General features: G+C 63.4%; 1 protein-coding gene across 5 annotated transcripts in view; it reads left to right on the top strand.

The window, feature by feature from the left end:
• Positions 1 to 22,309, top strand: part of KCNT1 (potassium sodium-activated channel subfamily T member 1) — a 70,381-nt gene that overhangs the window by 18,770 nt on the left and 29,302 nt on the right. For 2 of the 5 annotated variants that reach the window (XM_021671432.2, XM_021671434.2), the window contains exons 2-10: positions 11,673 to 11,752; positions 12,487 to 12,586; positions 16,250 to 16,306; positions 17,275 to 17,323; positions 17,960 to 18,019; positions 18,271 to 18,345; positions 18,413 to 18,496; positions 19,503 to 19,597; positions 20,630 to 20,810. In XM_021671432.2, the coding sequence (XP_021527107.2) occupies positions 11,673 to 11,752; positions 12,487 to 12,586; positions 16,250 to 16,306; positions 17,275 to 17,323; positions 17,960 to 18,019; positions 18,271 to 18,345; positions 18,413 to 18,496; positions 19,503 to 19,597; positions 20,630 to 20,810 (781 nt within the window). Of the gene's footprint in view, positions 1 to 4,048; positions 4,120 to 5,434; positions 5,445 to 11,672; positions 11,753 to 12,486; positions 12,587 to 16,249; positions 16,307 to 17,274; positions 17,324 to 17,959; positions 18,020 to 18,270; positions 18,346 to 18,412; positions 18,497 to 19,502; positions 19,598 to 20,629; positions 20,811 to 22,309 lie in introns of those variants that run through there. The other 3 variants (XM_064366097.1, XM_021671433.2, XM_064366096.1) reach the window with 3 other exon arrangements.

Below are 22,309 nucleotides of genomic sequence, written 5' to 3'. Positions count from 1 at the left end.
GCACCTGGCTGCAGCCTCCTGCAGCTAATGGGCAGCCTCCGCCCGGGAGGCGAGCACTGGTCAAGGCCCTGGGGACCATAGTCCCCTCCCCCTCCTCTTCCTGGACGTTGTTGGGGCCAGTGATCCTGGGAGCCCTGCCACAGCCAGCCCTCAAGACACAGGCTCCTTGCCCCATCCTGTTCTTGCAGAGCCCACAGGGATAGCAGATTCTGCCCGGAGTGCAGTGCAGCATGGGAGCTGCAGCCCAGGGCCACCTCCTCCAGGAAGCCCTCCCCCATGTTCACCCCAGCCCTGTGGGCTATGCACTGTGCTGACACTTCTACCCGGGTGGCCTCACTCGTCCCCCAGCAGCCCCTGAAGTGCAGAGTCGTAGCCTCCTTTTGCAGAGCAGAGGTAACGGAGCTGCTACAAGCTGGGCCCGCAGCCCCTGGGCCCGGAGTTTCACACGGCAGGGCCTGCGCTGAGATGAGTAGGGTAGGCTCCCGAGCAGAGGAGGTCTTTGTGGGTTTGCTCTTCAGGAGTGTGGAACTCACAGAAAGCTCAGGCCAGGCCAGAGCCGAGAGGTGGGTGTGGTCTGCCCCAGGGAGTTGCGGGCTGCAGTGCCCACAGCTGCCCCGTCCTGCAGTGTGCTGCCTTCATGGGCCAGCCAGGGTCCGGGCTCCCTCAGCCCCCTCAGCCCCCGCCTGTCCCATTGCTGAGAAGACAGTGAAGCCGAGGACAGGTCTCCACGGCCCTCCAGGGACTGAGCCACGGCGGGTAGGGGGGCTGCTCCTGGTGCTGTGTCCAGAGGGTAGGTGCTGCCCCTGCCCAGAGCCCCCATGACACCCTGTGCCCACTCATGGGTGCCACGGGCCGGTGTCTGTCCCTCCTCCTGCACAGTCAAGCTCCCCTGGCTCCGAGCTCCGGGGTCTCCTCCTTCCTTCTCACTCCCGTGTGTGAGGCCGGGGAGACTGGGAGCTGGAGTGAGGCCTCGGTGGTGGGGCCAGAGGCATCACTGTAGAGCTTTTGAGTAAAAGTGCCCCATGGAGGGACAGGCCCGCTTAGTGAGCCCCCTGCTGGGTCAGGAGGCCCTGGGCGAGCCTCTCCGTGTGCCCACCACCCCCGGAACCTAGGTGGCCCTGCCCCTCCCAGAGGGGCCCTCCCAGCCTCAGGCCTGACTTAAGGCACCAGCGCAGCCCCCTCCCCACATCCTCTCTGGGGCTGTCCCCAGCCCCATCCTACTCCTCTGCTGGCCTGAAAGCCTGAGGCCCCCACACGGCCTGAGGTCCAGTGTGGCAGGTCCTCCTGCTGCTGTCCCAGCACCCAGTGTCTGTGGCAGCCAGACCTGTCAGAGTCCAGCTGGGGCACTCGGAACCCACCCCTGCCCCGGCCCCAAGCCCCTTGCCCTGGTGTTCCTTGGCTCAGGATATAGTCCCCTGAGCACCCCCACCCCGGACACCCTTGCTGGGATCTCCCTCCCCTGCCGATCCAGACCTTCATGGCGGCCCCCTCTCCTCTCTAAGAACCTGGCTGCTCCTCACTGTCCCCTCACCCTGGCATACACCCAACGCCTCTCCATGGCGTACACACTGGCTGGGCACACCCCTTCCCCTGGGCCTGAAGCCCCCTTGGAGCTCACCCCAGATGCCCTCTCGCCCAGGAGGGCCCCTCCCGAGTGCGGCCCCGTCACCCCTGAGGTGCCCCCTCCCTGATCTGGCTTTGTCCCCATCTGGGCTCCGCACCTTCTTTCCACACAGTGCCCTGCGCTGTTTCTCCCCTACCGTAGAACGCACCAGTCTGGGTGGCTGGCTTATCCTTGACCCAGGAGCGTATGCAGGGGCGGCCAGCCACAGGGGTGGGGCTGAGTTCCCGGGCCCTCGGGGACACCGGGCCCTGTCTTTCGGGGGTGAGTTTACCGGGCCTGCCCCAGACTGGGGCTTGCACCTCATTTACCTTCTCACAGTCCTGGAGGCTGGAGCTCAAGGCGTCGGCAGGACTGGCTCCTCCCGAGGCCCCTCTCCCTGGCTTGTAGATGCCATCTTCTCCCCGTGACCTTGCCCAGCCGTCCCTGTGTGTGTGGGAGAAAGGCAGGGCTAAGCCTGGACCCTTCCGCTGACCACTGCTGCCCTAAGTGGGGCCGAGACCCTCTCCCGGGAGGCAGAGGACGGCTTCAGTGCAGCTTCCGTCACTGTGTTGACAGCAAGCCTGGCCATGGGAGGAGGGTGGGCTCAGGGATGGGCCCTCACCACCTGGTCCCAGTGGTAATAGGGCTGGCAGAGGCACTGAGTGATGCCCAGGCCACCAGCCCCTGGGACAGGTGACCGTCATGAGTCCCACTGGACCAGCGTGGGCGTGGATGCTGCGGATAGAGGTCTAGCGTCCTCAGGTCCCCTCCCCGTCACCACCCCTTGCCCGGCAGTGTACCCGGCAGGGTCTGTGCAGCTGACAGACTTTGTTCACACAGGGCTCCAGTCCTCAGCCGGGGTCTGCACAGGCCAGCGAAGCCCCGGGTCCCTTTGCCCACAGGCCCCTCCCAGAGTGAGTGGCGGTGGCTCTCCTGGGCCTCCGGCCGTGGGATGACTGACAGATGGTGGCTTCCTCAACACTCAGACAACAGTGCCTCGGGCAGGGTGGATGGGAGGCCCCACACGCTGCTCAGTGGACACTTAGGAATGCAGACGGACATGGCCAGGGAGTGCTGGGGAGAGTGGAGCCCAGCAGGGCCTGGCCACGCCAGACCTGACCCCACAGGCCGGGCAGACCCGCTGCCATGGGCCCAGGCACTGCCAGGCTCCTGCCAACCTCTGACGCAGCTGTTGCCCTGGCTCAGAGCTTCGGACGGCACCGGGGCCCATGAGGGAACCTGAGCTGGACACGCAGAATCCTCCAGGAGCTCCCAGCAAACCCAAAGATCAGCCCCGCGAAGCCTGGGGTTCTGCCTGCTCGGTGTGGAGCTGCTGACCCGGCCACCAGGCCTGGCCAGGACCTCGGCCCTCCCAGGGGTGTGTCCAGCTTCTGCCTCCCCAGGGACCAGGAGCTGCTAGGGCTTGGGGCACTAGGAGGGACGCCTGCCCACCCAGAGGGCCTGGCATAGGCTTATGAGCATGTGCCTGTGACCCCAGGCCGGCTCCCTCCTTCCTGCCTGTGGCCTCAGAAGGCAGTGGTCCTCTCTGAACCTTTGTTTTATTTTCCGGAAAAAAAAAATGGTTGTTTTGAGGATTAAAAGAGAGAAGTCCCTCTGAAGTCCTTTGAGGAGGAGCTGGCCCAGGACAGGCACACAGTCAGTGAAGGCGAAGACCCCCTGCACCCCACCCTGCCCAGCCCGCCCACAGGCCGGCCGTCCGGAGCCCTCAGTTCCCACCAGCTCTTCCCTTGAGCTCCACATCCAGTGCAGGTTGTGACCACCTTGGTGTCAGCCGCCTGCTGGCCAGTCCAGGACAACTGGGGCCGGGATCCCCGGGGCCGGCCTGAAAGAGTAGCAGGCGTGTGGTTGCTGGCCCAGTGGGGGGGCCGTGTCCAGTTCCCCCGACAGGCGTCAGCTCTGAGCCCTGGCTTGTCCTGTCGCAGGAAGCCACGGGGCAGGGCTGCAACCCCCACTGGCCTGTGTGTAGGGCAGGGGAGTGGAGATACGGGGCAGCCTTGCGCACCTGAGCCCTGGGTGGTTACTCCGGCTGCCTCCGCCTCCTCGGCATGAGGTGGAGCTCACCGCACTCCCTCCTGGATGCTGCGGGCCCCACGTGGGGTCTGGGCAGGCTTCCTGCTGAGCAGGGCCAGGGCAAGTGCCCAAAGCGTCGTCACCTGCTTGTGTGGCTGAAGGAGTGGCCCGGTCCTCAAGTGTGCTTGTCACCCCCCATCTGGCCCAGGCACAGGAGGGTGCATGCGCTGGGACCCCCAAGCGGGCTGTGCTGCTTTCTCAGGCCTTGAGGGGGCCGGCTCAGCTCAGGGTCCCCACCCGGCTCTGCATGTGGGCTGCCTCCTGAAGACACCTCTCCTGAGCCCGGGGGCTCCCCACGTGTCTGTGCCCCACCTGGTCCCGGAGCCCAGGCTCTCCATCTGTCTGTCTGCCGCCTTCTGGTTGATGCCCCTCTGTGTCCCCAGGCTTCCTGTAGAAGATTTCAGCTTGGACTCCTCCCTGTCTCAGTAAGTGCTTTGCAAGGGAGGGCCTGTCTTGGTGGCAGACAAGGGCACTCACACCTCTGGAGGAGCATAAGAGTCCTTGTCTCTGGGGGGGTCCCCTCAGCCCAGCACCCTCTGCAGCTGGGCCAGGGCCACCAGCACCTCCCAGCACCCATGGGTGCCCCTGGGCCCCAGGTGCCAGGACTGGAGACGGACGGTGGACGTCCCCCCTTCAAGAGGAGCCTGCACTTGGGAAACGGGCCCCGCAGAGGCGGGTGCTCACAGCCCTGCAGTGCTGGCCACGGCCTCCGGAGAGGCAGATGGCTGAGCAGGGTCCCCTGTCAGGGCGCCACCCAGGGACAGGTGGGCAGGCAGCTGCTGGGGCCCTGGGCTCCGGCTCAGCTCACCTCGGCTGCCTGTGCGGGTCGAGCTTCCAGAGCTGGGGTGGACTCTCGGAGGCTGTGCCACTCCACGCTGTAAGCCGCCGGCCTCTGCCAGTGGCACCTCCTGACTTCAGCTAAGATGTAGGTGAAATGGAAGAGGCCGTGAGGCCAGGGCAGCCAGAGCCCCTCGGAGCCATCGGGCCCTGCACACTCCCAGAAAGCCCCTGCCACCGTCCACCTTCAGCACGGCCTCCAGGAGGGGCCCCGGGCTTCCTGTCCGTGCACAGCACCAGCAGCGGAAGCCACTGAGCCCAGTGCTCCCAGCCGCGAGCATCCAGGGCCCGCCCGGCACCCATGGTGGAGTCCGTTATTGTCCCAAAAGAGTCCTGGAGGCTGGGAGGCCAGTGCCACCCCCCGGCCCTCCATATTCCCAGCCCAGGGCCCCATGGTGCAGAGGGTGACAGGCGTGAGACAGAAGGTGTGCCCACCGCCCAGTGCTCTCCTGGCCCCACCCCAGGCTCCCGAGGGGTCAGGTCTCAGGGGGAAGTAGATGCGTGTGCGGCCGCCGAGGGGCCGAGGCTGTGGTCTGTGCTGCCAAGGCACTGTGTGGCCACAGAGGATGTTCTTGGTCCCTTGAAGGCCCAGCTGGACTCGCCCTTCAGTCCTGAGTCGGCCTTACCTGGCCCCCGGCCCAGCCACAGGCAGGCCCCAGAGGCCCAAAGGTGTCAAAACAAGGACCCCAGGGGGACGGAGCCATGCGTGCCCTTTCCGGGGCCTTGGGCAGATCAGATGCTGTGTCCAGGCTCAGAATAGCTGGCCCAGGTTTGGCAATGGGCCTGAAGCCTGCCCTTTCTTGCCTGCCTGGTGCCGGGGGCAGAGGCCTGCGTGGAGCTCCCAGGCACCTGCCTAAGAGCCAGCCGGCACCCAGCCACCGACAGAGAAAGGCAGCCCGGACCTCGGCCCCATGTGAGTGCAGGGCTATGGGGGGCCCCGAGGCGGGTGCCTGGCAGCCTGGTGCTGGTGTGGAGCTTCCCGGCATGGCCATCTGTGCAGGGCCACCTGCCAGGAATCCCTGGAAGGCCAGTCCCCCAGCCTGCAGCTGGCCAGCCGGTCAGTAGGGACAGCCGTGGCCACCCAGCCTCTGCCGGCCCCACTTGTCACAGGGCAGCTGGCACCTCCCTCAAAGTTTGCCATCCTGGTGTGGGGTGGGTGACATGACAGCCCCTTTGCAGCTCAAGGGCATCCTCAGGCAGAACAGTACCATGAGACCCTGGGCACAGACTGGCAGGGGACATGGGTGCACACAGGGCCCAGGCCTGTCTCAATACCAGCCATGCAGCATGGGGGCAGAGCCACCATCTGGGGACAGACTCCCCTGCTGCCCCTCTGGGGAGCCCCAAGGACCCAGGCCTGATACTGCCTCTGACCTGCTGGGTGATCGGGGCAAGCACAGGCCCGGGGAGCTTTGCGGGGGTGGGGTGCAGCGGGCCTCAGCCGCGCATGGATGAGGCTGGCTGGGGGTGCCCTGTCTTCACAGGGCCAACTCCGCTGGCGGCTGACCTAGGGCCAGGGCCAGAGTTTGGCCTGTGGATTCCTCAGGGACCATGGCCTCACCCCAGGGGGTGCACAAGGGAACGTGTGAGGCTCCCTGCTGCATCTGGTGCCCCCTGGCAAGGCCTGCCTGGGCACGCCTGTAAGTCCCACTGGCTGTGCGCCTCGTTCCTGGGCTGTAGGCCGTGGGCAGTGGGGGTCCCTGGTGTGCCCTGTCCTCCCCATCAGCCGAAACGCAAACTTGCAGAGGTTAGACGGGCACGGCCCCCTGTGGGCGCGTGTGTGGCTGCGACTCTGAGCCGGCCTCCGGGGTGGGGGTCGGGACCTGCAGCCAGGCATCGGCGAGGACAGCGCCCACCACCAGGCATGGACTGTTTGGGAAAGGTGATGTCCCCAGACAGATGCCGCCCTGGGCACTTGGCTCGCAGGCTGTTTGCCAGGTGGACAAATGACTGAATATGTGGGTGAGGATGGACTCAGGAAGTAGACTTTTCTGCCCCGTCCTTGCCCGTCGGCCTGGGAGCCCGTGTTTGCAGGCAGATCCCTCCCAGCCCTGGGGACGGCTCCCCACGGGAGTTCTGGGTCGGCTTCAACCTCTCAGGGTGCTCCACCAAGCCCACACCCAGCTCCTGGGAGCAACTTGCTGTGTGCTGGTCCCCTGCTTTCCCACGGGCTGGGTCCTGGCAGGAAACGGGGAGTGCAGCCCCACCCAGTGTCCCGCCTCTGTCCGTGGTCCACACCTGTGGCTTCATAGCCTGGGAGCCTGGTGAGTCTAAGGCCCGCGAGGTCTCTTCTGGCTGACGCAGGTCCTGATGGTTTGAGCAGACGGGCGCTGGCCCACCGATGAGCCCCGGGACAGCCTCTCACTGGAGCCTCCGAGCAAGGGCGTCCTCCGGGACAGGCCTAGGACACAGAGGCCATTGTTTCTGTTCCGCCACAGACAGAGCTCCTCCACCTGTCTGCTGCCCTCAGGACGCCTCGGAGGCTGTGTCTGTCCTGGTTCTGGTTCCCCAGGGAGGAAGCCCCAGCGCTGGCAGTGGAGGGAGCAGCCAGGCCCATGTGGCTTCGCAGGGCTCACTGGGTCTCAGCCCGGGGCCTCTGGCTGCCAGGCCAGGAGGATTCTGTGACACTGAGGAGCCAGTGGAGCCCTCCAGGCCACCAGTGCCCCTGAACCTCTGGCACGGCAAGGAGGCTTGGACACTCTGACAGGGCCACCAGGCGCGCCTGCACCAGCTGGGTCGGCTCGGAGCTCACGCCCGCCAGGCCTCCGCAGCCACAGGCCCCTCCTCAGGTGCCGCCGTGTGATTTGTGAAGACAGATCACACCAGTCACCTGAAATACACTTCAGGGAAAAATGGATCATTTCAATCTCCTTTTTGTGGTGGTGCTAGGAGAAGTGGGCGGCCACAGTTCATTAAAAATTAAACGCCGAGGAGGTGTCATTAATTTCCCGGGCATTGCAGGGCTCCCATTTCTCAGGGAGCAGGACTGCCAGGCCCCAGCGTTTCTCTGGCTCCCCATGGAGGGTGCCGTCCATGTGGGTGGGCACTGCCTGCTGAGCGCCATGGGAGGCTGCCCAGATAGGGGCCCACAGCCCCTGGGTAAGGGGACCAGGGTCTGGCTGGACTCTCCCCCTAGGAGGGGGCTCAGCGCTCGGTTTCTAGGGAGCCAGGAGGAGGCCAAGGGGCCTCCAGGAGAAGCTGTTGGGGGCACGACCAGCCCCAACCCTGCGGTGCCTGGGCAGGGAGTTGGCTGTCAGGAAGCCGGTGAGGTCCTGGCAGTGGGATGGGTTGCATTTCTCTGTTTCCTGGCTGTGGAGGCCGAGGGAGTCCAGCAGGACGCACTGGCTTCACGGTCCTCGAAGGCGGCTGCAGAGGCCCAAGCCCCAGACGCCCAGCTGTGCCAGGTCTGTGGGGAGGTAAAGGGAGGAGCAGGAGCTCCTGGGAGGCTCGTGACCACTGGAGGGAGGAGGGTGTGGCCGTGGAGTGGAATGTGGGGTGATGGTCAGTGTGGAGCCAGGCACCCGCCTAGGAGGGGAGGCCAGGCAGGAGCCCCGGGCCTGGGGGAATGTCGGAGGGGAGCCCTCGTGGGGCCTTTAGGCTGGAGAGACAGGCAGGGCTGAGCATCCACACGGCAATGTCCAGGGAGACCAGGCGGGTGGCACAGAGGGAGTCTGCGTCCCATCCCACCTGGGTAGGGGACCCCTAGGAGGGCCAGGAGCCGGTGGGCGGGACCTCCTGGCTACCGGGAAATAGAAACATCCTGAGGGCAGAGCTGTGGGACCTGCTGATGGCTCTGGTCCAGCGAAGGGGAGGGTACGGGAGCCAGAGGTCGGCAGGGGGTGGAGGGGATGTCGGCCTGGTGCCGTCGGAATGGAGAATTCTGCGGGGGGTTGGGGGTAATGCCGGAGGGCAGAGTGGGGCTGGACGGCTGCCCACAGAACCAGTTGGGAAGTCACCCCTGCATGGCACTTAATTCCTGGGCTGGGTTGGGGAGAGGCACCTGTGGCCAGCCCTGGGGCCCCCAAGGAGAACGGAGCGGGGAGGAGAAAACCAGAGCTGGGGGAGGCCGTGCTGAGAGGCCCAGGGAGGAGGAGAGATTCTGGGGCCTGATCCCTGTTAAGGGCACAGTAGGTTTCTGCCCGAGAGGAGAGGGTGGGAGGCGGGAGGGGCGAGTGAGGCAGGCAGACCCCCCTGCATGGAGGCTTTTGCCGTGGAGGGCGGGACTGTGGTGTGAGGCAGGGAGGGTGCGTTCCTGAGCTCCATGCTTTTTGGACCTGGTAGTCCCTGGGGACCCCTGGCAGTGAGGGGAGGAGGATCTTAGGAAACCCTGGGCTCAGTCCCCAGGGGCAGCTCCCCACTCAGCCCTGCCTGCCCCCGGACCCGGCCAGACCAGGCCCAGCCCAGCCTGGACCTCCAGTGTCTTATCTGAACCTGTCATTCAGAGAGGAAGACAGTGGTGGACAGACCCCCCCCCAAGGGACCCTCATGCAGCGAGGGGACTCCCCAGCTGGGGCTCCAGGCACACAGACAAGGGTGGGTTCCGGGGTGTGGGGCAGGAGGAGGAGACGGGGGGAAGGAGGAGGGCCCTGGGAGGGAGAGCAAAGTCGTCTGTGCTGAGGGGTTTCAGGACACGGTGGGGCACTCTGGGGGCAGACTGACCCCGTTAGCATTGGGTTGGAATCCCACTGGTCTGTGGAAGGCTTGTCCTGCTGCCTGGCCCCCGACGCCCCGAGTGTGCCAGGTGGGGTGACCAGCCTGCCCCAGGACCTGGCCTGAGCCTGCTCTTCGGCAAGGCGCCCAGAGCCACGGCACCTCTTCCTGCACCCTGGGCCCTTCTTTGTGTCGTGTATTTCTTTATTGTTTTTGAGGCAGGCCCTCACTGTCACCCAGGCTAGGGTGCAGCGGTGTGTCGACAGCTCACTTCCACCTCAAACTCCTAAGCTCAGACGATTCTCCCTCAGCCTCCCAAGAAGCTGGGTCTACAGGCACGTGCTACCATACCTGGCTGTTTTTTCTAGAGATAGGGTCTTGCTGTGTTGCCCAGGCCGGTCTCAAACTCCTGGCCTCAAGCAATCCTCCCGCCTCTGCCTCCCAAGGCCCTGGGATTATGGACATGAGCCACTGTGAGCAGCCCCTGGCCCCTTCTTGAGCTCTATGACCAGCAGAGCTCTGTGGCCGCCGGGGCAGATCAAGGCAGGTGCTGGGACTCTACCAAGGCCCCTCCCTCCTACCCACAGCAGCCGCACCACAAAGGCTGCTGCCCACACCTGCCCGTGTCACTTACCCTGAGAGCTGTGAGCTCTGGGAAATGCTGAATATTTTCATCACTTGTGAAGATGTTAGGGTCACCAGCCCTGGGCCAGGCAGTGACATCAAACCCTCAGATGCGATTGCTGGGAGCCAGTGCCTGCTCAGAGGGGAGATGAGGCTCACAGCCCACACTCTGGGTGTCACAGGCTGCAGCACTGGTGGACAGTGACAAGGAAGGGGTTGCAGCAGGAGCAGGGGTTGGGCTGTGCTTACCTCCCCCCCCACCTCTGGACAGCTGCCCTGGGACCGCTGCTTGAATGCTGCCTCCTCCACGCAGCCCTCCAGGATCCTTCCAGGCAGCACAAGTCTCCCTCCAGGCTTCCCTATCTGTCTGCCTTACTGTGTTGTGGCCCTCGCACTGCACTGGCAAGGGGAGGCCCAGCCTGAGGAGCTTGCTTGGACTGCTGGTTCTGCCCCCATACCATCCCCAAGGGAGGTGGGATGCCTCTCTTTGACCCCAGGGAGCAAGGCCAGGCGCAGGAGGCAGCCAACTGAGAGGAGCAGCCATCGTGGAGGGCACAGTGGCCGTGGCTGGGAGCAGCCAAGGGGCCCATGGGGGACAGCCCAGCACCCCAGGGCACAGGCCGTTTAGGGGCACATGTGCTACCCCTTCCCAGAGGCGGGCCATGCCTGCTGCAGGAACCCTGGCTCCGGGTCTCGCTCCTGTCTGTCCTGCAGGCTGGCAGCATTGGGGTTTTCATCTCAGGGGAACATGAAACCCTGGCCCAGCCTGGCCTGCCTCCCACCGCAGCCGGGCACAGTAGGGCCTGCGTCCAAGGCTAGGGCAATGGGGGTAGCAGCTGTCCAACCTCGGCTTTGCCCGCCTCTCAGTGGCCAGCCTGGGTGATGCAGGTGGTGGCCACAGTAGGCGGGCCATGCAATCTCCCCACCCCACCTTGCCCCAACTGCTGCTGGATACCCTGGTCTCTTCTCAGGACTGCCGGGCCCTGCTGGAGGCCCGAGGGCTGGCTGGCAGGCCCCACGAGCAGCGGTGTGCAGGGGGGTCAGAGGTGTCTGGGAACTGGTGGCTGGGGCCACAGGTGAGCCTGAGGGAAGGGGAGCGGCCCTGGCAGGAGGGCCCCCATAGCTGGCCTGCGGGGTGGGTGCGGGGATGACCACTCCCTGCCAGCCCATCTTCCCTGACAGCCCTTCAGGCTGCAGTTGGGGGTTGCCTCGGAGCACAGCCACCTACGGCCTCCGACAGAGCAGCCGACTCTCAGCTGTGGACGGCCTGTGTGACATGGTCCTACGGTGTGTTCTGAGCACTCGTGTTGTCTTGAGCACCATGCCAAGGGCCACATGGGCAACTGGACCTCCTGGCAGCTGCCGTGCACCCACGGAGGCTTGGGTGAGGGTGTGCGGAGTGGGCACTGCACCCTGAGCCCCAACAGGGTGGGCTGGAGGGCCCAGGGGTGCAAGGAGGAATGTTTAGAGGGGCCAAGGCTGGGTGGGCTGTCTGCTGGGTGTGACGGACACCAGGGTCCTCCCAGGTCTGAGGCGGAAGCAGTGGCCCTGCTGGGCCCCGTCCGTCTTCTCAGCTCCTGCAGTTAGAAGAAGCCAGTCGGGTTGGGGCTTCTGGCATGTCCCCAGCCCCAGCCCCTCTGGCCCTGAGCCCCGTGCCCCTCTCTGCTCCTCCGGGATCGGCGTGCCCCCAGCCTGAGCCCTACTGGCCTGAGCCCCGTGCCCCTCTCTGCTCCTCCGGGATCGGCGTGCCCCCAGCCTGAGCCCTACTGGCCTGAGCCCCCACGCCCCTCTCTGCTCCTCCGGGATCGGCATGCCCCCAGCCTGAGCCCTGCTGGCCTGAGCCCCCACGCCCCTCTCTGCTCCTCAGGGTCCAGGTGGAGTTCTATGTCAACGAGAACACCTTCAAGGAGCGGCTGAAGCTGTTCTTCATCAAAAACCAAAGATCGAGTGAGTGGGGTTCCTGCGGGGCCACTCCCAGGCAGGGAGGCATCGAGGGCTCCGAGAGCAAGCCTGGCAATGGGAAGGCTGGGCTGTGAGCTCAGGGATGAGTCCACGGGTGAATCCCTGTGAGCTGTGGGGGGATTTGGAAGCAAGGTGGGGTGGGTCTGCATGGTGAGTGGGGCACAGGGTAGCCCCTCTCAGCTTCACACTGCCTGAGACCAGGGCCTCTCCAGTGGGACCCGTGGAGACACCGTCCTGCCTGCTGGACACGGGGCTGGGCAGGGTGGGGCCGTCTGCAGTCTCCAGCATGGTCTCCCCCACCCCCCCATACAGCCCCACCCTCCCAGCTGCTCCCTGCCCTGTTCCCAGCCAGAGCTTGGCCTCGTGGCCCCCCCGGGGATGCAGGGTGAGGACTTGGGGGGTTTCTCAGGGGCTCCAATCTACCTGCCTGCTCCCCAACCCCCATCCTGTCCCCTAAGAAGTGGAGTGGCCTCTGGAAATCCCCTGAACCCCAAGTTCAGGCACCTGTCAGGTGGAGCCAGGGACGGAGCTTCTCGGAGGCTGACCCAGGAGCATCGGCCCCCAAGCACCACAGGGCACACAGAGCTCCGGGTGCGGCCCGGGTGTGGGAGGGGAGCCCAGCTGAGGCCATCCAGATTGCTCAGGCAGACCTGGGGCAGGCCCCGCTCCCCGAAGCCCAAGGCTGGGTCAGAGCCCTGACGCCGCTGCGCTCCCCACAGGCCTGAGGATCCGGCTGTTCAACTTCTCCCTGAAGCTTCTCACCTGCCTGCTCTACATCGTGCGCGTCCTGCTGGAAGACCCGGCCCTGGGCATCGGATGGTGGGCCACCTGCGCGGCCGGGCGAGGGGTCCTGGGTCCCAGGGCTGAGCCTTCCTGCCGGGCCATTACAGAAGCTGATGGCATCCCTGGGGGAGCCCCTGTGCCTGGGGCCTTGGGGAGTCCCTCCTTCCCCAGTGCCTGTCCCAGGATGGAGAGAGCCAAGGACTCCGTGCTCAGGCTCCCGCAGATGGCTCAGCGTAGGGAAAAGGGTCCCCATTTTAGGCTTGCAGCTGTGCCCTTAGCTGGTAGCGGACCCCAGAAGGTCCACAGAAAGGCTGGAGCATCTAAGAATCCCTCTCTGCCCCCACAAGTGTCTCTGTGCTCACTTGAGTTTCTGCAGGTCAGGGAAGGGGGTGTCCAGCCCCCTGGAGAAAGCCCCTACCCATTTCTAGGGGCATCTTCTACCCCTCTTGGGTCCCAAGGAGTCCCCTTCCCGGGGTCCATCGTCCCGGGGCCCGTGCCCCAGGGACTTCTGGGAGAGGTGCTGGGGGCCTCGCAGGAGCCGCCACGAGGTGGGTGGGAACTTGCTCTCTCAAGTCCTGCTCCACTTCTGCCGCTGCTGCTTCGAGAAGTGGTGCGGCTGGGACCCCCTCTGTGCCCAAGGCGCCTTGGCGACTCCTGGTCACCTCCCTGTTGGTCCCAGGGGACATCGGCAGGGCCCCGCGGCCCTCGGTGCTGGATTGTTGTCCTGCATCATGTCTTTGGGGACCGGCCCCCGCCCCGAGCCTCTCGCTCTGGCTCCCCGGCACTTGGAGGCTGGGCTCTGCTTCCTGTCTCTTCTCTCTCCTCTCCTGCCTCGCTTCCTCGCTCCCTTGGTCACCGGTTCTGTCCTGCTTCCTTCCTAGTTTCCAGAAATCCGTCCTCTGAACATCCTCTGAGGATGGCGCGTCTGGTCCTTTGCTGCTTTACGTTTTCCCCATCTGCTGGGCCCGTTTCTCCCGAGCTCACAGTGACCTGATTTCATACCCGTAGATGCCCTCAAAGGGCGCCATTTATGCCTAAGAGTGCCGGAGCACGGAGGGCTGTGCAGCCACACGTGCGGTGTGCTTGTCACCCTCCAGCCACCGGGGCGAACCCTGCCGGCATGCTGGTCCCTTGTCTGGCTGTGCAGAGTAGGTTCTTCCCCGGAGAGGAGGCCTGGCTTCTGGGGGCCTGAAGGCTTGCATTAAACTCTTGCTCAACCCCCTTTTCACCTGTTACTCCAGCGCAGGGGGGCCTGGCATCCCCAGGCCAGAGACTTACCTTGTCCTAAGAACGAACCTCCTGTCTTTGTCTAGATCAGAAGAGGGCAGAACCCACTAGGATAGTTTGGGAAGAAGAACCAGGCCCAGTGACTCTCAAGCCACTTCCTGGGTCACCCCACCCCAAGTCCCAGCAGCTTCTGGTTTCACATCCCCATAGGGACCACATCCGTCATGTTCACTGCCCATCCCCTAGCACAGCTCCCAGGACACAGACAGTGGTGAGAGGATGGGTGGATGATGATGGATGGGTGGATGGATGGATAGGTGGATGGATGTGTGGGTGGATGGAGGGATGAGTGGGTGGATGGATGTGTGGATAGATGGAGGGATGGATGGATGGGATGAGTGAGTGGAAAGATGGATGGATGGATGAAGGGATATATGGATAGATGGATGATGGATGGGTGGATGGATGATGGATAGATGGGATGAGTGAGTGGAAAGATGGATGGGTGGATGGATGAAGGGATATATGGATAGATGGATGGGTGGATGGATGATGGATAGATGGGATGAGTGAGTGGAAAGATGGATGGGTGGATGGATGGTGGATGAGTGGATGAAGGGATGGATTAATAGATGGATGGATGGATGAGTGGGTGGATAGAGGAATGAGTGGGTGGATGGATGGAGGAATTAGTAGATGGAATGGTGCATGATGAATGGATGGGATGAGTGAGTGGAAAGATGGGTGGATGGGTGGATGAAGGGATATATGGATAGATGGATGATGGATGGGTGGATGGATAATGGATAGATGGGATGAGTGAGTGGAAAGATGGATGGGTGGATGGATGGTGGATGAGTGGATGAAGGGATGGATTAATGGCTGGATGGATGGATGAGTGGGTGAACAGAGGAATGAGTGGGTGGATGGATGGAGGGATTAGTAGATGGAATGGTGCATGATGGATGGATGGGATGAGTGGAAGGATGGGTGGATGGATGGATGGATGAAGGGATATATGGATAGATGGATGATGGATCGGTGGATGGATGATGGATAGATGGGATGAGTGAGTGGAAAGATGGATGGGTGGATGGATGGTGGATGAGTGAAGGGATGGATTGATGGATGGATGGATGGATGGATGAGTGGGTGGATAGAGGAATGAGTGGGTGGATGGATGGAGGGATTAGTAGATGGAATGGTGCATGATGGATAGATGGGATGAGTGGAAAGATGGATGGGTGGATGGATGGATGAAGGGATGGATTAATAGGTGGATGATGGATGAATGGATGAGTGGGTGGATAGAGGAATGAGTGGGTGGATGGATGAGAGATTAGTAGATGGAATGGTGCATGATGGATGGATGGGATGAGTGAGTGGAAAGATGGATGGATGGATGGATGAAGGGATATATGGATAGATGGATGATGGATGGGTGGATGGATAATGGATAGATGGGATGAGTGGAAAGATGGATGGGTGGATGGATGGATGAATGGATGAAGGGATGGGTTAATAGGTGGATGATGGATGAATGGATGAGTGGGTAGAGGGATGAGTGGATGATGGATGGATGGGATGAGTGGAAAGGTGGATGGGTGGATGGATGGAGGGATGAGTGGATGGATGAAAGGATGGATTAATAGATGGATATGCATGAATGGATGAGTGGATGGAGGAATGAGTGGGTGGATGGATGAGTGCATGGATGGATGGATGGGATGAGTGAGTGAAAGATGGATAGGTGAATGGATGATAGATGGATGTCCAGGTACTTCTGTGGGCATTGAGTTTGCAACAACCCCACTAAGAATCAGGGGAAAGTGGGTCAGTTGAAAGAAAAGACAGGAGGAGCCAGCATCACCAGGGGCCCTGTGAGCAGTGAGGTCTCCTTGGTCAATGACCCTGGCATTGGTGACAGTCTGGGACAAAACTAGCGTGCTGGCCATACCCTGGTCGCGGTCCCAGCAGCTGGTTCCACGTGGCTTGGGGTCACTTGTCCTCAGAAGCAGCTCAGGGATGTGCCTCTTGGAGTCACCACCACACGGGGTGGGAGCTTCCTCTCCCTGTCTCTCAAGCACTGTCCAGCCTTGTTCAGGCAGCTCTGGCCTTGGGGAGGCCCTGAGTGTTCCCATGTGCTCGCTCTGGTCATGTAGGGCCGCTCCCTGGGAGCCTGTTGTCAGCACAGGCAGAAGCCGCATCTCGCTGTTGGGTCGGTACTACCCCCGCCACCCCCCAGACATGGGATGTGCCCTCGCTGTCTGCCTGCTGGGCTGAGCAGAGGCCACCCCACCCATCCTCAGTTAGAGGCCCTCCTGCGAGAGGTGTCTCCCAGGGGTTAGAGCTCAGGCCCCTCCAGGATGTGGGGGTTAGCCCTGGGTGGGTGAGTAGGCAGCCCTCGGGCAGCGGGTCCTTGCAGTGGTGCTGGAGGGGCCGAGGCTGGGCCAGCACTGCGTCTCTCCACAGCTGGGGCTGCCCCAAGCAGAACTACACCTTCAATGACTCGACCTCCGAGATCAACTGGTAAGTCCACACTCCAGCTCCCGAGAGCCAGGCGCTCAGAGGCCTGGGACCAGGGTGGGGCGGCATCAACAGAGGCTCACACGGCCCAGATCTGAGGGACAATGCCCAGCCTCAGCCCAGCAGCCACCCAGGTTTCCCAGGACACCTTTGCCCTTGGCCCTGGCTGTGGTCAACGCTGGGATGTCCCCATCAAGAGGGAGTTTGAGAACTGCGAGTTCCCAGCCAGTCCCACAGCCTCTGCACGCTCCTCCTGCGCCCAGTGAGATGCAGGGAAGCCCGTCTCCCCATGAGTTGGCAGCTTCTCTTCCAGTTCACCGTCCTATGGCCGAGGAAAGCAGCTGCCCTGGGCAAGCAGTGGGAGGTGACTGAGGGGCAGCCGGGGTGCCCGGTCCAGAGTTTAAGACCTGTCCCCAGACCCCAGGCCTCTGTCTGCATCAGGCGAGGGGCAGATGGCACCCTGTAGCAAAGCCCCTGCCTGTTTATGGATGAGGAACCGAGGCTCAGGGAAACCCAGGGGCCTGTCGATTAGACAGTCAGACCTCCCTGCCCTCAGGGACATTGGTGAGAGCCCAGCTCCAGGGGCCCAGGTGAAAAAAGCAGGCTGCCCAGGCCAGGGCCCAGGCTGCTGCCTGTCGTGTCCAGAGAGGAGAAGCTTTGCCACCCTCGGCAGTTCCATGAGCTGCAGGCTGAGGCTCCATGAGCACTCAGCCATGGGCTCTGGCCTCACAAGCAGCTCCTGGGGGGCCCGCCCACTGCAGTCCTGCTCGCTCCTCATCTCTTGGGGAACCTTCCCTTCCCTCCTAGTTCTCTGGTCCCCTCCAAGGGCAAGGCAGGCTCCTTTGGTCCAGCCCCAAAGAGCAGCACAAGCTTGGGGCCAGTGGAGGCCAGTGGTTATGGCCCCAGCCCTGGGTGGCTGGGGTCACTGGTGGCTGCAGTGCTCTACTGTGCTGCCTCCTTTCTCTCCACAGGGCTCCCATTCTGTGGGTGGAGAGAAAGATGACACTGTGGGTGATTCAGGTGAGTGCCCCACCCTGCCCCCCTCCCCACTGCAGTGGCGCTCAGTGAGCACTGAGGACAGACCCAGACTCAGTAAATCCAGAGGATAAACCCAGGCTCAGTAAACAAGGGACCCAGGCTCTGTGAGCACTGAGGACAGACCCAGGATCAGTAAACAGGGGACTCAGGCTTAGTATAAGAAGGAAACCAAGGCTCAGTGAGTACTGGGAACAAACTCAGGCTCAGTAGGCAGGGGATCCAGGCTCAGTGAGCACTGAGGACAGACCCAGACTCAGTGAATGCTGAGGACAAGCCCAGGCTAAGTAGGGAACCCAGGGTCAGTGAGTGCCGAGGACTGACCCAGGGTCTTCTGCTCTCCACAGTTTTCCCAGGAATCCCTGAGGGCTTCCTGCCCCGCCCCCCACCCTGTCTGTTTCACCATCCGAATCTCTCCCTCCCTGGACCCATCTACGTTCTTGCTGTTTTCCTGGGGTGGGGAATGGGAGTGGATGGCACAGGGGTCAAGGCAGCTCCCAGACACACATGCCTGGCTTCGTGTGGTGCCCGCCCACCGAGGCCTGTGGGGTGTGGGGTCAGGCGCTGTGTCCAGCCCTGGCCCTGACCTGCTCCAGGCTCCTTCCCTTTCCCGACTCCCAGGTCATCGTGGCCATAATAAGTTTTCTGGAGACGATGCTTCTCATCTACCTCAGCTACAAAGTGAGTGCCTACCCGGGGTGGCACCTCGCAGGAGGTCCCCACCCCACCTCCCCACCCTCTCCCCCCCCACCTCCCCCATCTCTCCCACCCCACCTCCCCCACCTCCCCACCCTCTCCCATTTCCTCACACTTCCCAGCCTCATCCCGTGACCTCCAGGGTGGGCTCCTTGCCCTCTCCCCACCCTGCTCTTCCCCCACCAGGCCCCACCCTCCCCCTCCCTCACCCCCCTGACGCCCCGTTTGGCCCCCAGGGAAACATCTGGGAGCAGATCTTCCGAGTGTCCTTTGTCCTGGAGATGATCAACACGCTGCCCTTCATCATCACGGTGGGTGAGCCCCAGCCGCCAGGAGTGGGGGTCCTGGAGCCCCAGCCCTGACCTGTCCCCTTCACAGATCTTCTGGCCGCCGCTGCGGAACCTGTTCATCCCTGTCTTCCTGAACTGCTGGCTGGCCAAGCACGCGCTGGAAAACATGATTGTAAGCCAGGGGGGTGCAGCTGGGACTTGGGGGGCTACCCTCAGCCTCACTGGCCCTGGAAGACACTGTGAGACATAGCCTGCCACGCCCCGGCCCTGTGGAGGTGTGTGACCTATGGAGGACCAGGAGGCCAGGGCAACAGAAACTCTGTGCCTATAAAGTATCCAAGCCACGCCTCAAACGCCCTCTTTCCAGGAAGAAACTCAATCCCAGAGCTTTTCCTAACCCTGGCAATTAAATGACTGGCAGGAGGAGGAGGGACAAAGTGCAGGGTGTGACAAACCCAGGCCACATGCAAACCGGGGCCACAGACAGCTCCTGTGCTGAGCGTCTGAGGAAACTGGGGCCACGGGGCCACAGGCAGGCCCTGCTCTGAGTGTCTCAGCAAAGCCCCTGTTGTGTGAATAGTGGCAGCCCCTCTCTCCAAGCCAGACCCCTTGGCTCACAGCCCCCATTCCTGCCCCAGCGGTAAGGCAGCGTTACCGCGCTGGGTCCAAGCCTTGCACACTAACTAGCCCTCTGGCCTGAGCCTTAAGCCTCATCCCCAGGTATGTAGGCAAGCTAGGGGCCCATCCTGAGAGAGTACAGCAGAGGGGGTGCCCTGCCCAGGTGGGCTTTATTGGAGATGCAGGCGTGGCCGGGCGCAGGCTGCCCCGTGGGCCTCAGCGCAGACGCAGGTGTGGCCGGGCACAGGCTGCCCCGTGGGCCTCGGCGCAGACGCAGGTGTGGCCGGGCGCAGGCTGCCCCGTGGGCCTCGGCGCAGACGCAGGTGTGGCCGGGCGCAGGCTGCCCCGTGGGCCTCGGCGCAGACGCAGGTGTGGCCGGGCGCAGGCTGCCCCGTGGGCCTCGGCGCAGACGCGGGTGTGGCCGGGTGCAGGCTGCCCCGTGGGCCTCGGCGCAGACGCGGGTGTGGCCGGGCTGTCTGTTCTCCCCATCCTACTCTTTATTGCTCGCTCTGGCGGGGTGCACAGTCCCTGCCCGCTGACAGCCGCCACTCCCTCCACAGAACGACTTCCACCGTGCCATCCTGCGGACGCAGTCGGCCATGTTCAACCAGGTCCTCATCCTCTTCTGCACCCTGCTGTGCCTTGTTTTCACGGGGTGAGTGCCAGCCGTCAGTGTGGGCACCGCAGGACGTTGGGAGGGACTGAGAGTCAAGCAGGGCTGGATGAGAGGATGCAGATGCCTGTGACCAGGCGGTCAGGGGACAGGAAAGGCCACAGTGCCTGGGCTGCTTCTGTTAGGCCACCCAGCTGGAACTGAGGTCAGGAGGCAGCTCCAAGCCCACATTCACACTATGTGAGCAGCCCTGCAGTTTGACTCTTCCAAGGCCAGTGATACCCAAGTCTGGCTTCTTGGTCTATGCCACTGACATAGAGGAGACTGGCCCCTAGGCCAGGGGTGTCTCCTGGCTGAGGCCCAGCTAAGAGCAGGGTATGGGGGCGCCCGGAGCTGCGAAGGCCTCCACCCGCCTGCCTGTGTCCTGGTCCTAGCCAGGCCTGGTCACCACTTCCTATCCCCAGGCAGGGATGCCAGGCAAGCACAGTGCCCTGGGGGCAGGGAGAGTGCCCTGTGTTTCCCACCTCCCGTCCGCCACTGCCCCTTATGACAGACACAGAGCTCAGCGGGCAGATTGGGGCATCCATGCAGACGGCATCTGGGACCTGTCAGTGACCCCAGCCCTGCCTATTAGACCTCCCAGTTTTGTCATGCCAGGCAGAGGCCTGCATGTGGCGAGTAAGGGGCAAGGCTCTGAGATGGCGCTGGAGGGCCCAACCCCACGCCCACATCCAAGCCCACACTGATGGCACAGCCCTGCATCCCCTGCTCCCAGAGAATTTTCCAGAGGCCTAGGAGAGAGCACTGGGCAGGCAGGGAGGCTCTGGGGAATTTACTGTGAACAGAGGCCGCCACGCTGTGGCCAAGGGGTCAGCCACGTTGTCAGCCAGCTACGGGCAGAAGGCGGCCCAGGCAGAGCCTGGGGGCAGATGGGCGGGGCTGAGGGCCTGACACCACCCAGCTGTCAGTAGCGTGGGGCTCACCTGGTGACGAGGCGAAGCTCAGTCTCGTGGGCGGCGAGGGTCCCGTGGGCAGGCAGGAGCCCCAGGCCACCCCTCACTGTCCGGGTTGCAGGACCTGCGGCATCCAGCACCTGGAGCGGGCGGGTGAGAACCTGTCCCTCCTGACCTCCTTCTACTTCTGCATCGTCACCTTCTCCACCGTGGGCTACGGCGACGTCACGCCCAAGATCTGGCCGTCGCAGCTGCTGGTGGTCATCATGATCTGCGTGGCCCTCGTGGTGCTCCCACTGCAGGTGGGTCCCCTGGGCGCCAGCAGCAAGGGACAGGTGGGCGCCGGCAGGGGTAGGGGGCTGCCGGGGCTGTGGGCACAGGGCGGGGTCACTCCCAGGAGGCCAGGCGGGCGGCGCCTGCTCCGTGGAGGCCCCCACTGAGGGTCCGCGGTAGATCTGGTGGTGCTCAGTGCGGTGGGTAGTGATGGGGTCCCACGAGCCGGCATCTTCCTTCCAGGGAGGTGGCAGGTCTCTGGTGCCGGGTTGACCTCCCAGACCCCACATGGAGTTCAGAGAGAGATCAGGGTGGACAGGCAGCCCAATTCCCATCCACAGCCAGGTGCAGCAGCTGCCAGGCCCACAAGGGGCACGCCTGCAGCCACCCCAGCAGCTTCCCTGTCACCACTGCTGAGGCCCACTGCCCACTGAGCAGAGGAGGGGGCAGGGTGGGGCCGCAGCAGGAAAGGTGGCGGCCTAGAGAGGGCAGCTGCCCCGGGGTGTGAGTGCTCACCCCAGACTGCCTCTGACACCTCCTCCAGGCACCCCAGCCCACCCTGGAGGGTCCCTGCTATCAGGGAGACAGGAGGGGGAGGGGACCTCTGTGGGCGGTGGCACGTTCTTCAGGAGCCTGGGTGGGAGGAAAAGGGCGAGGTGCTGGCCAGACCCTCAGGTGGCTGCAGGATGCCAGAGAGACGGGCAGGGAGTGCCTCCAGGGAGCCTATGCTGACCTCAGGCTCGGCCCAGCTCCCTCCCTCCCTGAATGGCAGAGGGCGTGGCGCAGGTGTGGGCCCAGGCCCAGCCACAGCTGTGGCTCCAGCTGGACAGCCCTCAGTGCGGGCCACTATCTCCCTATCTGCAGGTTTCCATCCCCCTGACTCCATATGGGGACATACGTGTCTTTCCGCCCAGTTGCCGGCCGCCCCACCACCCGGTGCCACAAGCCTCCCATTTCTGGGAGCTGCCCGCTCCTCTGGGCTGCCCCCGGTTCTCACCCATGAACCCAGTCTCTCTGTCCTAGAAGAATCCTGGCTGTGTGTGGGCTTCCCCGTTACTTCCTGCTCCGTGATCGCTCCTCTCACTTTGCTTACAGAATCTTCCATTCACAGACGGTTTTGATTTTTTGTTAATTAGAGATGGGGTGGGGGGGTCTCACTCTCACTTTGTTACCCAGGCTGGCCTCAAACTCCTGGGCTCAAGCGATCCTCCCGCATCAGCCCCAAAAATAGCTGGGATTACAGGCAGCTTGGCATTGATTTTAACAGTCAGATTCACCAATCTTTCCTTAGTTTGTTTTCCTGCCTTGACTAAAAAGATCATTCCCTCCCTCGATCATAAACCTGGCTTCCTGTTTTCTTCTAAAAGTGTGGAAAGCCCGCCCCTCACCTGCAGGGTTTCACCCACCCGGAACCACTGCGTGGGATGGGGGTAGAGCCGGGCTCTCCCCTCTGACGCTGGCTTCCCGACACCCCGCACTCTGCTCCTTTCCCTACAGGTCAGGAGCGAGGGTGGGAGCCAGGCCAGGA

The sequence above is a fragment of the Aotus nancymaae genome, unplaced genomic scaffold, assembly GCF_030222135.1.
Source record: "Aotus nancymaae isolate 86718 unplaced genomic scaffold, 86718_ANA_hifiasm-v0.15.2.pri h1tg000063l, whole genome shotgun sequence".
NCBI lineage: Eukaryota > Metazoa > Chordata > Mammalia > Primates > Aotidae > Aotus > Aotus nancymaae.
Note: the sequence above shows the minus strand (reverse complement) of the source record. Positions and strands in the feature narration are given on the sequence as shown.